This window comes from Myodes glareolus, chromosome 4 (genome assembly GCF_982192425.1).
Source record: "Myodes glareolus chromosome 4, mMyoGla1.1, whole genome shotgun sequence".
Lineage (NCBI taxonomy): Eukaryota > Metazoa > Chordata > Mammalia > Rodentia > Cricetidae > Myodes > Myodes glareolus.
Window position 1 is genome coordinate 56,052,298 of NC_142029.1, and position 14,067 is coordinate 56,066,364.

The 14,067-nt window shown below is 46.9% G+C and overlaps 1 protein-coding gene across 1 annotated transcript in view; it reads right to left on the reverse strand.

Moving 5' to 3' along the window:
• Positions 1-709: 709 nt before the first annotated feature.
• Positions 710-14,067, reverse strand: part of Clstn2 (calsyntenin 2) — a 592,274-nt gene continuing 578,916 nt past the window's right edge. The window contains exons 15-18 of the mRNA XM_048452571.3: positions 13,903-14,026; positions 13,036-13,220; positions 11,112-11,269; positions 710-2,069 (exon numbers count right to left, since the gene is read on the reverse strand). Of these exons, the coding sequence (XP_048308528.3) occupies positions 2,009-2,069; positions 11,112-11,269; positions 13,036-13,220; positions 13,903-14,026 (528 nt within the window). The 3' untranslated portion in view covers positions 710-2,008. The remainder of the gene's footprint in view (positions 2,070-11,111; positions 11,270-13,035; positions 13,221-13,902; positions 14,027-14,067) is intronic.

The window sequence follows — 14,067 nt, forward strand, 5'->3', positions numbered from 1 at the left end:
GGAGTAAGTAGGAAGAGGAATTTGGTCTTGAAGAAGAAAGAGAAAGAGATGCCAGGGAGACTCCAGCGGCCAGTCAGGAAGACACAGAGAAAGCGAGGAAGTAGGATGTGCAGAATGAAAGACAGGTAAAAAGCCCTGAGGCAAAACATAGATGGACAGTAGCTGTTCTGAGGTTAGATTCAATTTTCTATAAACTCGTAAGTCCTTTTAATAAGATATTTCAAGGTCTTAAGTTAAAAGAGCTAGTGGGACAAGCCTAAGCTAAGTCTGAGCATTCATAATTAATATTAAATCTCCATGTCTTTATTTGGGAGCTGGTTGGCAGCTCAAAGATAAATCCAACTACAGGGCCATGCTCACAACCTCTTGTCTGAGGAAATATTCTGGATTCCTCTGGGTCTCATGGTTACCAGGAAGAAAAAGCTACTTCAGGGTTCATAGCTCCAGCAATTTGTTGGTCTCCAATAAACACCTCATCTCGCTGAGATCACCATGTTAGCTGTCTCCCATGACAACACCGCCTTGCTCAGCTCTCATATAACAGGGGGCTCAGAAGGAAGTCTTACGGGGTCAACCACTGCCACATTCACCAGGTCTCCCTCACCCACGTGGATACAGAACAGAGCCCCAGTTATGCTGATCCAGTCGAAGCAGTTCGCCGCCTCTCATCCCACCACATGTCTGGACAGTAAAACCCTCAGAAGTCATCTTTACTGTGAAATTCTAAAATCATATTTATTCACCAATTCACAGAAGTGTCATAACGACCACCAACATGAATCAGTTTGTAGGCATTTACAAGCCAAGGCTGAAAATAAATATCTGTCTGTGTTGAATAGGCATTTAACAAATTACTCAGAAACTGCAAGAATTGAAACTGTTAGAAATTTAGAGTTTGGGATTCGGGCATGATGAGATCACAGCCATAGGAAGAAACTCAACCGATTCTCCCAGAGGTTATTTTTCTATTAAATCTTTATGTACATGTACACTCTCGGCATCCTTCACTCTGCATCAGTTAGGAGCTAGTAGGGCAATTAGGCAGGGAGAAGGGACCAAGGAAAGGAGTGGGAGGGTAAGGTTTTCCTCTGGTCCCCTGTGGCTGGGCAACCTTATTGACCAACAACATAACGCACTGTTCTGAAGTTAGATTCCATTTTCTATAAATTCATAAGTCCTTTTAATAAGACATTTCAAAGCTTTTGCATTGTATCAGACTCATACACACACAGTAGCATAGTTACCAAATAAATACATTTGTAGACTAGGAAGATTCATTCTTGGAGGCAGCTCAAGTGGCTCACAACACGTGTGCCGAGAACACGCTGGACAATCCCCAGGTGAAGATGGCTCTGGCTAAAGACACTCCAGTTGCACAAACCTAATGGCCACTGCCCAGTCAGGAGCAGGTGGAAGGCGGGTGGGGGGAGGTCCATAAATGAGGCTGCTTTTTCTCTCTGCAGGGTGGACCCCAGAGAAGCTCCAGTCGAGCAAGCAGCCTGTCTATCTCAGGCCTTGTCCATCACTGAGGTTGAGGAACAGGCTCAACAGGCTCAAACAAACAGGCTTCTCACACAAGGTTTTAAAATGGTGGTATCATCTCCAGAGATGGGAGGAGGGAAGGGCCTGGGATTGGCTGCACCCAGAATCTTTATATTTCGTCCCAGCATCATGACTGAAGACGGCAGATTCAACAGTACCTATCAAGTACTTAGGGAAAGGCAGAGACAATGGTAGGGTGGGCAGACTCTGTCCTGCAGAAACAGCCTTGTGTGTGTTATTCAGATAGTTCTAAATGTGTGTAAGCCACTATGTGCAACACTGTCACTGTTCACTGCCAGAGATCGAGATCCAGAGTCTGCAGTTGTCTGAGTACTGCGTGGACTAATGGGAATTCACAAAGACTTCTGTAAGCTAGGAGAAGTGTGTGGTCAGCCTGCTTCTGTATGGCTCAGTCAATATAGGGTTTTGTGATCTGTCTTCACCAAGTAGGGACAAGCTACGTGCTTCACTTCCAAATGTTTACGACTCCTGCTGGGTTCCAGGTGCTTTTTCCAGGGTTTTGAGAGCTAAAAGCAAATAACAATAAGAATAACCTAAGGCTTCTGGAGGATTATAATTTGTTGGGACTAATGACCTCTCTTTTTAAATCTCATTTCCATATTACAGATATGCATATATGTACATACATATATATTATCAGTATCTCTTTATCTAGTTATGTCTGGTATCTTATACTTAATATTCTAATTCCCTAAACTAATGACCCGTCATATCATTGTGACTCCTCCTTACATACATTACAATGCCCACGCAATAACATAACAAGCTCCGCTCTAGTAACTATAGGTTTCCTTGGGTACAGCCAGCATCTATATAAGCTTTCATCTTTCTATTCTCCACCTAGTTTGCTCCAATCCCCAGCCATGCCCATCCAGCTCAGAGCACCAACAGCTCTTTCTCGGAAGCAGATCATATGGAAACCTGGTAGGTAGACTGATCTGTCATCCTCTTCAAGGGGCTCTGACTTGTAAAACCACTGCAGTGACTGCCTCTGTGGTCACATGGTTACACTTACCCATGATTCCTTTGACACATGAATATAAGTGTAAGCACAGAGCAGTACCCTTGCTTCTTGGTTGCTCCCCCTGCTGTCGCTTCTAATCAACTTGTTCCTTCTCCAACTCCATTGCCTTCTCGTTCAACATCTCTTCCCTTCCTTTACAAGCAATTCACTTGGGTGCCATGACCAACTTCCTTTCCCCAAAACTTATGCTCTGTTTCCACCCTCAGGAGCATGTCTGTGAGAGTGCCATCAATATTCCCTCTGGGTTCCTTTGTATCATGGAGATTGCATAGTGGTGAGCGCCCCACCCCAGCATTCCCTGACGGCCAGAATGGATGCACTTTTGCCTCCAAAGGTGAATGCATGCATTTTACTAGGCTATGTGACTCATGGATACCATTGAATTCCCTTAACCCCCACCCAGGAATCCTTCCAGAGGGCAGAGGCTACCTTCTTGTCCACCCCCATCCCTTTCCCACAGGAGTACTGGAGTCTTGACCTAAAACCCGCGGGCTGATTCTCTGCCTTTACAAATAGATATAACCTCTTCGTTTTCTGACAGTTCATTCTGCTAGGGAAAAGAACCCTCAATAGTTATGTGTTTGCGTGCCATGTCTGTTCCTAAAATGCTCAGTATAAAGGGTCCAGGTAATGGAGGTACATTTTCATTCCCAGATAAAAGCAAACAGACATTAAAGCCAACACGATTTTGTTCCTGGGATTAATATATACCACCTGCATGCTAGCGCCTCCCCTGTCTGCTGCCCTCTTCTCGTTAGACTATCGGGACTTGAACTTCACAGTGATGAATTCTGCCACGGCATACTTGATCAAAAGGGTGGGAAAGAGGCAAAGAGCTGGGCTTATTAACAAATTAAGGCTCCATTTCCTCAGTCCCATGACCCATGGGGTAGAACAAATGGGGCTCATCAAGGCCTAGCTATGCTTGCTCCTGGCTTTGGGGAGATACTTCAACAGGTCAACAGGTCCGATGAAGTCCCTTCCTGTCGGCTATCACTTGTCCTTCTTCCTTCCCTTCTTTTCCCACTCTTGATTTTGCAAATGACAACTGATAACACTAAAACTGGGCTGGAGGAGTCTTTCTCCAGCAGGGATCTTAACTTCAAACCATACTCCTACTCTGAGGCCAGGTGATCTCTGGGACTCTATTTGATTCAATAGTTGTTGAGCCCACAATGCAGTACATGATTGGTTGGTTACATCCTCAGTGTAGGACCAGGGTCCTGGGACACATCAGTTATTTTTCTTGCCTTAGGGGAAGGGCAAGTGGAGGTAGGAAAAGTTGGGAAGTTCTACACTTACATACACTCCTTGCTTTCTAGGGTACTCTGGGAATGTAGACTGTGACTCTTGGGGGTGGTGCTACCTCAGGTTTACCATGTCACTAGCTCAGAACTACCAGTTCATATATTCTGCTTGTTGACTGTATCACGTGTCTCATTCCTGGGTGGTCTCTCCATGGGTGATATTCTACTACTCACCCCTCCCCCAATACCCTGGCTGGATCTGATCTTCTGCTCCAAGGGTGAACTGTCTCCTTGCCCTGGATGAACAAACCTGCCAATGAGGGACTACTCTCCATCTCTTTCTGTTCTGTCCCTTCGGAGGCCTTTGTCACAAATGGCTGGTGTGTAAGGGAAACACAAAATGGCCTTAAGTGTCGGGACAGAAGTGTTGTCAGCAGGGATTTCACTCTGAGAGGCCAGGCTGTAAAAGAAAATTTCCTCTTCTTGGTTTCCTCATGCTTCCCACAGGTAAATAACAGGCATGTCCTACATTTTTTTTCCCTCCACTCCCATTTCTTCTACTTAATGAAAAAGGTAGATTCTAGCTTTTTAAAGATGTATAGTCTCAGGCTCCCTTTGGAGTCCTCAGGGGGCTCAGGGAAACATCTGTCAAGAGGTACGTTTCTGAGCAGGACGGGGTCTCTTGGCTTATGTGCCCTCACCTCTGACCTTGACCCTGAGATTCCGATGTAGACTTAGGTCACAGGCACGGTAACTGGTAAAACGGTAAGGAGTTCCTGCTGAGGGTTTATGGTGCTTGTACCATAGATCTTATGCTGTAAATCAGGCCCAGGTATCTGGTCATTCAAGCAAAGGGTATTGGTTGGGGTCTGGTGCTCACCTAGACCACAGGAATGAGATTCCCACTGTAGATAAAACTGTAGGTTTGACTGTTAGTTTTTTTCCTACTTTTAGTAACATGGCTTACTGTCCTGCCAAGAGAAGCAATCCATTTCCCCATCCAATTTAGTGTTTGCATTGTGACTGCATTCCCCCAGTCTCAGTACAAATGAATAGTGCTGTAACAATCTGGTAGCGTCCTTGAAGGACCCTGTTCTCAGGGATGCCCGCTGGCTGTGAGCAAAGCGGCCTCCTAGTGGCCTTGGGCTCCTCCCTGCAGTCTCTCTGCTTCCAGACAAAACAAGACTTTGTAGGTGGCTACTCAATGTCCAGGAACCCGGCTGGTGGCCTCCCTGGGGCTGGGTGACTTCAGTACAGCCCTCCTAGGCCGTGTCCCTCATTACTGTAGAAGGGGCACGTGGGCAGGGATCCCCTCACACCCAAGCAGAGGAGAGAAATTGGAATTGGGACTTGGTTCTTTGAAATTATTGCTCCAGGGGTGAGAACTGGGGCCCTGCTCTGTTTTCCTCTGGGACGGCAGTAGGAGCTGGTTATTTTCTCCGGATGGTTAGCAGTCCCTCCCAATGCTAGCAGACGCTGGTCTCTTCCTCCACAGCCGTGGTTCTCAAAGCCTGGTCTACCTGAGCAGCACACTGGAGAGCACAGCTTGCTGAGCCTCACCTGGGGAGTTTGCCTCCCCAGTTCCCCCGGCGCTGCTGCTGTTCTCACCGTGCAAATCACACAGCCAGTGGACTGGACCTGTGCAACATGCTGAGCAAACCTCCACGGGGCCTCCAGAGCTCCGGCCTTCGTGTGAGGACCCTCACGTCAGGCTGGCTTTGGCTGTCAGCCTCCCACCCTCTTACACCCGCCCGTTCATAACCTGTCCACTCTGCCTGGCTGCGGCTCTTACTTACGGACGCCCTCTGGCTTAGTTTTACCAAATCCCAGCCGTCAGTCATATTATTTCTGCATGGAGGGAAAGGCTTTCCTCTGTAAGTGACCTGAACCATGATAACGAAGGAGCATTGCGGAGCACACTGCTCACTTCCCTAAAGATCTTCTCTGTCTTTTCATGGAGGCCCTTCAGCACCCCTAGGCTCTTTCCTGCCATCTAACTTCCAGCAGGTGACTGCAAAGCAATTATATTCTACACCTAAACTTCTGCCCCTGACCGTCCTAACTGCTTGTGGATGCCTCTGGCATACAAGACCGGGGATCCTCAGGAGCAAGTCTCTTTTTCATCCAATCTCTCTTCCCCATGCCTCGACTTAGAGTCTAGCCTTCATGGGTGCTCAGGGAGGACTTGCTGAAGCGGTTGAACATAGCTGCAAACAGAGACTCCCATCGGCTAACGGACTGACACAGCCGCCATCTGACTGTTCTCTGAGATGCTTGTGGAGGTCATTTATGTGTCCTTTGTTACCATGGGACAAAGTCAAGCTTGGCTCCTACACCATAGCTCCACTAAAACCAACTCTCCCTTTCCACCAGTGTCAGAAGGGAGCTAACGCAGAGCAAATGCATGAAGCCAAACAAAGACAGTCAAACGAGGGTGCTGGAGGTGACTTCTAAGCTGGCATCGCTCATTTCCTCTCCCTGCAGCTGGACAACGGAAAGCGGTTACATGAAAATTAAACCGTGCCAAGGGCTTTGGCTTGTCGGCCTCGATAAATGTCTGGTCCAGATCGAGACGCCTGCGCCATCGCAGCTGCCTGAGCACTTTGCGGGAGGCGTCTGGGAACCCCCAGAGGCTACATGTGATCTGAACATCATCTACGATTCACTGGCAAATTCTTTTAAAGAATTAGATTTATTCCCTCCCATTTATATTTATATTTATTTATTTATTTTGCAAAGCCAATTTGGTTAATTTAAATGGGGGAGATGATTAAGAAAAAGCACTCCTTTCTTTGCTGCTAATATTGAGTCACGGAGGCAAGAAGACTGCGAATTTTGAAGTGTGCCAGGTAGGGCTTTCTGCTGATTGTGTTGCTATTGATTCCAACAGCCACAAGTCTTTAGGATCATTTTTAGAGTGAAGACATGAGCAGGGCTGAAATGAGAATCAGTCCCAGATAATGAACACTTCTGCTTGGAAATCATTATGGACTGAGCCCTGCTGGGAAGGTGCTGAGCCTGGGGAGTTAGCTCCTGCCTCAGCCGAGGAGGCAGTCCGTGCTCAGTGATTAGCCAGTCCCCTGGGTCCAAGGCATCCGACCCTTGGGGATATTTGTCTGATTTGATCAGTTCAAAAATAACAAGTGGGATTTCTGTTGGTTCGCTTATTTATTTATTTATTTTTTCATTTTCTCCAATATTCTGTGAACTTCTAAGAGAGTTTTCAGGAAGAGCCTAGTGTTTTCCAGATGTTCAATTCAAGGCACTGACCACGAGGGAGCCGATAGAGGCACGCTGGTATAGTTTTTCTCCTGGGAAATGGAGGGCTGCTTCCTGTGTATTGTGGGTAAGAGTCTGACTCACATGGATTTGCCTGGTGGCTAGTTTTCTCAATGTCTTGCAGGTTAAGTTTTGTGTGGGAAATGAGAAATAAAGAGAGTAAAAGGTTTATGACATGAATTGAATTCAGTGAGTTCAGATTTCCTCTTTTTTTCAGTATCATAAATCAATTTTCCTGGGAAGCAGATGGAGAAATGAATTGAAAAGTCCCTTTGTTTGGGTATTTTCTGTGGCTGCTTCCGTGCCATAAGGTGGGACTCAACAGGAGCAGCAGAGAGAACAAGAGCTTACTGCCCTAAGTCACTCCTTTCTGGATCTTTCCAGACATAAGTTGTTGATCTCTGATGCACAGGAAGGGGGCACTAGCAGTGGTCACCTACATAGAGACTTGGGGTTCCTGGAAGACACACTCCCTTGATAACCTGAGAGTCTGTGGTCTAAACTGAGCATGGCAGACGGATGGCTAATTGAAGAAAGTTCTCACAGAAATCACAGATTTTGCATATGTGTGACTTGGAGCCTTGGCCAGACTTATAGTATTTGTTTAAATCTGTTCGAATACAGCCAGCTTTCCTGGAGAGGCTTCTCCAATGGGCTTAATGGCTTTTCTCCAGTGGGGAAACCCACTCTGTGCTGGTCGCTTCTGACCTCATCCTCCTTTTTCTCATCCTCTCTGTCTTTCAAGTTGCCTGAGCATGGCAATCTACCCGTTTTCAGGCTCAACCTATTTCCAAGCTCTGAATAACAGACTCAGGTTGTCCATTTGGCCAGCTAAGCAATGGACTGGTCTGTGGCCAAACCAATCAGTTGCTTCTCCTGGGACTGAGTCTGCCTCTCCTTGACTGCTCACCTGTCCCTGAGAAGTCACAGGATGTCCAAATCACCTGGGAGTTTGGGTTTCAAAAAACCACCCTACAGAGCCTGAGAAATGCCAGTGCGATTAGCATCTTACACTCTTGGCCAGAAGAGCTGGTGGGAGGCATATGCGATTATCTACCACTTACCTGGATGCCTGCTGAAGCTGGTTATTTTATGACCACAACCCCTCCTCGATCTCACCCAAGGTAACAAGTGAGTGTTGGGAACAAGATAAATGCCTCTGGTCCCAGTAACATCATTTAGATGCCTCAGCTTTGGAGTTGGCATGTAGAATGACCTTGTGCACCGCCAGAGGAGGGAAAGGCTTTCGTTTCTTGTTATCACCGTTTCCCTGCAAATAAGTCCAGCCAACAAATGCCTCCTGCAATGACACATCTTTGCTGGTTTATCCTAATGCTTCCTAACTTCCATCTGCTTCCCCCCTCCCCCACCTCAGACAAAACATAAAGGCCTTCTAATACTCCCAACAGTTCACCTAACCATGAATGAGTAATGCAGCCACAAGAGGTAGCCCGGGGGCATGAGAACAGCTTTCCACCCAGTCGGAACTGAAAAGTCAGAGCAGAGCAAAGCACTCTCATAAACCCTAGACTTAAATATTTGCAATCAAAATCTCATTCAAAAAGGATTGGTTTTAAACATACAAAGTGTTCCCTTTACTGCCACAATTTTGGGAGAATTCAGTAGCTCCTAAAATGCCCGACTGAAGAATGTCTTTTTATTTAAATAATGGGATTGTGAAGCCCTAACTGGTCCTGTAGATTTTTCCCCTTGTAAATGTACAGAAAGAACTTGACAGAAAAGGAGGCATTTGATTGGGGGTAATTCACGAGAGATGTGCCTATTTCCCAACAATGAATATAAAATCTCAAGTTCCTTCCAAGAAAGAAAAATTAGGGCACCGATTGAGTTGGTAAATGTGTCCCTGTTCATTCTGTGTTTTCTGTCACTTCCTTTTCCTTTCTCCTGTGTAATTCCCAGGTTTGTTTGTGTGCCTTCTGTAACTCTTAAGTCCTCTATAGGGAAAGGCCTGTCTCCTTCAGCTTCATACCCTCCCCACTGGAGAGTGCTTAGCATATAGTGGGTACCCAGGAACGTATGTTAATACGGACATAAGTAGGACCATGGACTGGGAGCAAAGGGCAGTCTATACCTCTGAACGGACTCTGAGCAGGACACTGACTCTGAGCCTCAGTTTACTCAGCTCAGAAACATACCCACTAACAGATTTCTCAAATATTTCCCAAGGTTACTTGGAGGCTCAAGAAAGGGAAGGTGCACATGAAATGCTCAGGAGATGGGACTACAGCATGAGGTAGATCTCTCCAGCTGGAAGCTGGCGAAGACCTGGCATGGATCCTCACTGCCCAGAGGGCTGAGCAGAGGACTGGACGACATCAGTCACAGCCACTCTCTGAATGCTCCGTTGGACGGCATGTCAAAGTTATGTGACAAGAGACCGACAGTGGATGGGGGCCGAGCCATTACGGGAGGGACCTGGGGAAGAGTGGGATGAGGAGGAGGGCCTAAACAGATTGAGAACAAAGAGGAGCTCAAGGTGTTTGGAGCAAACATGTCTTCAAAGCCTTGTGGGGACCTTGCCACAGCCTTCATTCTTGCCTGCTATTCTCTAGGCCACAAAGGATTGTCCACCAGTTACTATAGCAACAATTCTCCTCACGAAGTGCCCATGTTAGAATGGAGATGGGAAAGTCTTCCTTATTAAAATAAGAAAAAGAAACAAGAAATTAGGGTTTTGATATATTTGCCCCCTATTCAAAGCGTCCCTCCTTTTATGAGAAGAAGAAAGAGGCAGCTGCCATTATTACAGATACGCTTTGAATTCCTAGCAGTTAAATTTCCCAACTTTCATCGCAGACTGCAAGAGCCCACATTTGTTCCACTACATCTGAAAATGATGTTATTTCCTCGAGAGAAAACAGTAACCTAGGAGATAAAGGACCACAGGCTAGGTGGTGGCAGCCTTGTCAACCTGGAGGCTGCCCTTATCTAGGGGAGTCCAACCATACCAACCCCTTGTCAAAGCAGATTTCTATCCACTATGAACCTCACTGGGCCACCCCATTAGTCCTTTCTCGGGCTCCTGGTAACAGCCAAGGTCAAGCTGTCACCCGAGCAGTGCCTGTGTGACATGCTTCCTGAGCCCCGAGGTTCTATGTGGTGATAGCCCCGAACAGGGACACCCCACTTGCTCAGGCATTCCCTAAGCAGGTCAGAACGCTGCTCAGTGAGCCCTTTGATGAGGATACATGCTACTTATGGTCAAAGACCAACTAACTTTTGGTTTTGAACTTTTTATATTAGTTTATGTAGTCTTAGAAAGAAGTAAGAAGAAAAGGCCCTCAAAGCTGGGAACTCTCTCTCTCTCTCTCTCTCCCTCTCTCTCTCTCTCTCTCTGTGTGTGTGTGTGGTGTTTGTACATGTACATGTATACTATGAATCCTTCCTTGGAAACTTAATTCTGCCTCAACAAAGACTGTCTTTTCAATTCTTCAGCTCTAAGACCTTAGGTTTATGAGATTCCACTGCCCTCCCTGTAAAAAGCAACCTGGAGACCAAACCTAGGGAGGACCTGCTGGTGTAGGTGGAGAAAGGCTGTTTAGTTAAGTACATACACAGTGAGTTGCAACCCAAGGAGTCTGAGAACACTAACTTCGGGGTGGTAAGTGACAAAGGTGGATTTCTCCCCTGCAGAAGAGAACGTGTTCAGAACTCTGTAGACTGGGTGAGTGATAGGATTCTGGGTGAGCTCCTGGCAGTGAGGGCTACAGGACAATGGAACCATCCTGAAGTCCTCACTGATGGTGACACTGGGCTCTTGGAACTGCCCCACGGCTGGGACACTCGCAGTACCCGAACCACAGAGGGCAGATTCTAGGAAGCGATGGCCTTCCCAGACCTGTCGTAGAAATCAGAGGCAAGTGACAGGCTTGGGCATACATTGGGTTGGGCTTTACAAAAGGGGCACACAAGTTGGTCAGCAGAGCTGTGGGTGCTAGTAGGGGAGAGTGGAATCATCCCACTCTAGCTGGGCTTGCCTCGTGACACTCTGCCCATGTCTGCCTCTGCCCGTGCCTTCCTCCTCTTCCTCTTCGCTGTCGTCAGAGCCGCTGCTGCTGGAGCTCACGCCTTCCTCTGCTTCCTCTTCTTCCTCTCCTTCAGTCTCATCTTCCCCATGCCCTGGTCCTTCATGTTTCTGGATGCCAAGGACAGACAAAATATGCATCAAGGGCTGGGGAGGGCCCACCTGGGAGCTCTGTGCAACAAAGACTTAAGACTCTTGGGATTCATTTAACTCCAAGCTAAACCCCTCACCCTGCCTAGATAGGATCTCTGGGAAAGAGACTTGGTAAGAGGAAAGTCAGAAAGTCAGATAAAGGTCTAAAATAGCAGCAAATCCCAGGACACATAGTCAAGGTAGCATATTAGTGTCACTGAGGAGATGGGCATTTAACCAACAGCATCACCTACTGAATCTTTCAGACCCTTTAAGTAGAACTTTCCGTTCTTAACTGTTTGCTTGCCAGGGGTACAATCATGCTTAACCTTGGACACTTTTCCATGTGGGAACATTGTATCCCTGGAAATATAAGGTTGTCTAAGCCAAGGTGCAGGTGTACTATAATGAAAAACTATTCTTTTGCAAAGGCCCAAGTTTAGGCCCTCACTTTCCCTGCCTGCCTCCTCATGTCATAATTTGTGAATTAAAACTGCATGCTACCCTCTTCAGTTCCATTTTCCCTTCTGACAGCTTTGTGGTGATTGCAGCAACATCCTTTTTTCTGGGTTTAGGGTTTGAGTTGGCAAATCAGGTCACAAGTGGTATGCTGCCTTGTGTGGCTACACGGCTCTTTAGATTATCTTCTATCCACTTCTGTCTCCTCCAAACCATACCCCTCCGACAAGCTTTTCCTTACTTTAGTGTCCCCTAATGACTGCTATTTTCTTGAATGGCAGGCTCCCAAGAGTCTCCACACCAGAGCTTCAGCAAGAGCTGCCCTTGTTGGGTCAGCCCCTCTGAGACACACTGTTTGCTCCTCAGATTGTTCTCGCTTCTTACACTGAAAGTTCATCTCTTTGAGGATGGAAGTCCTGGAGTCCCAGACCAGCATACTTAAAGAAATCGTGCCATGCTGGCTGTGAAACAGGAGCAGGGGATGAGCTGCGAGTAAAACAGGAACCAGGCAGCAATGATCATCTCTATTATTTCCCTATGACTTTCCCTGATCTTTCTCTGGGCTTGTGTCTTCCAGACTCAGCATCTGTGGGCAAAAGGAATGATAGGCAGATACATAGACCAGGCCCCTCACGTGGTCATAGATGGCTTCTGGGGGCTCCCGGCCAACTGAAATCCAGCGAGCTTCAGAATTGTACTGCCTTGACTTTGAACGCTGGCTGCATGCATGCATTTGAACATGGTACCACTCTTCTTTCAGCTCCCACCTTGGTAAATGAGGGTGATGCTCCCCACTTCACATGGTGTTTAGAAATACAGACCATCTGGTACAGTGTCTAGCTAAAGGGGCGCTTATTAAACGGCAGGTGCTGTTGCTGGGCTTTTGTTTTAACTGATTCCAAGCCTGTGAGAGAGCTCTACAGGCCACCTAATTTGCACTGTTAGCTAATCAAGAGTTCAATGTTAAATTCCTGAGCATTTGTCAGCTCTGAACTCCAGTGGCGGTGAGGAATAGATACTGAATGACTGTTTGCTTTAAGAAAATTCTAGCTACGTTTGTGGGATAAGAAAGATGGCACGTTTTAAATTAGGGAACACAGTTCATAGGGAAATAGGGCTTGCTCATGTCGAAAGGACTGAAGAAGCAGAAATGAGAGAATCTCTGGAAATGGGACTCATTAGGCTCGGAGGAGTCTGGATCTGGGATCGAGGCAGAAGACGAGCCAAGTCAATTGGCAGGAGAAGCCTGCACCCCCACCCCGAGCTCCCATCCCAGAGAGCATCACCTCCATAGGATTGACTGTGATCGTCAGGGCTGAGTCATCCCAGTCCATCTCAGCCTCTTTGGCAGCCTCAGTCTCTTGGAGAAAATGCTGGTGGGCAATTCGGACTCGGTACACACCCATAGCCACGACGAACACCAGCATGCACACAGAGATAATGATGACCACTGTGGCGATGCTCGGGACCACTGAAACAAAAAAGAAATCCAAATAACATGATGATCAAAGCCATCACTCATTCTTCTGAAGGACAAGATATCTGTGTTCACAAAAAAAAATCTTCCCTCCAATTTCCTAGTCATAGGGTTCTGGGGCCTTACCTCACTACGCCTGGGATATACTTTTATACAAGTGTGTCAGATGTGACACTCACTCCGCTATGGTCATTGTAAAGAGTAAGGAAAATAATCTCTGTGAGCATCTATATAGGCATTCAATAAATGTAGATTCTCTTTTACTCACGGCTTTTCTCCTCAAATTGTACGAAAGTTTCCTCTGAGTCAGGCACTGTAAAATTTAGTAGCAATATGCGTGCGACCAGACGGTGGCACAATACAGCAAGCGCTCAAGCAAAGGCATGCACAGATGACTTTGAAGATGCTGCGTGTGGAAGCGGTTCACGGAAAGCTGTTGAGTTGGCCCTGAAATGACTAACATAACATCTCAGCCCTTTGTACCAATCTCTGTCATTACAGATTGTATGAAACTCCTTGCCTAGTTGATTGACTTCCTATTGAAAGCAGCAATGTTCAGAGAAAGGGTTTGTAGTTTTCCCATGGCGGGAGTCCCTTTCTCAAATCCGAGCGCCTTTGGGAGCTATAGTATAACTGTCTGCTTAGTGACTGACTGAATTGCCATTGAAAGTTCTACCTGAGCTGCGTTGGATACTAGTCCGGGACTCAGGGTGATGGACAGACTGGAGGAAGGGTGGCTGCACAATGAGGTGGTTGACGTGCTCCTTCTCAGAGACTCTGACTTCATGGAGGACGCTGACCTGGGAAGAGCAAGGAGAGATGCAAGCAGGAGGTTGAGATA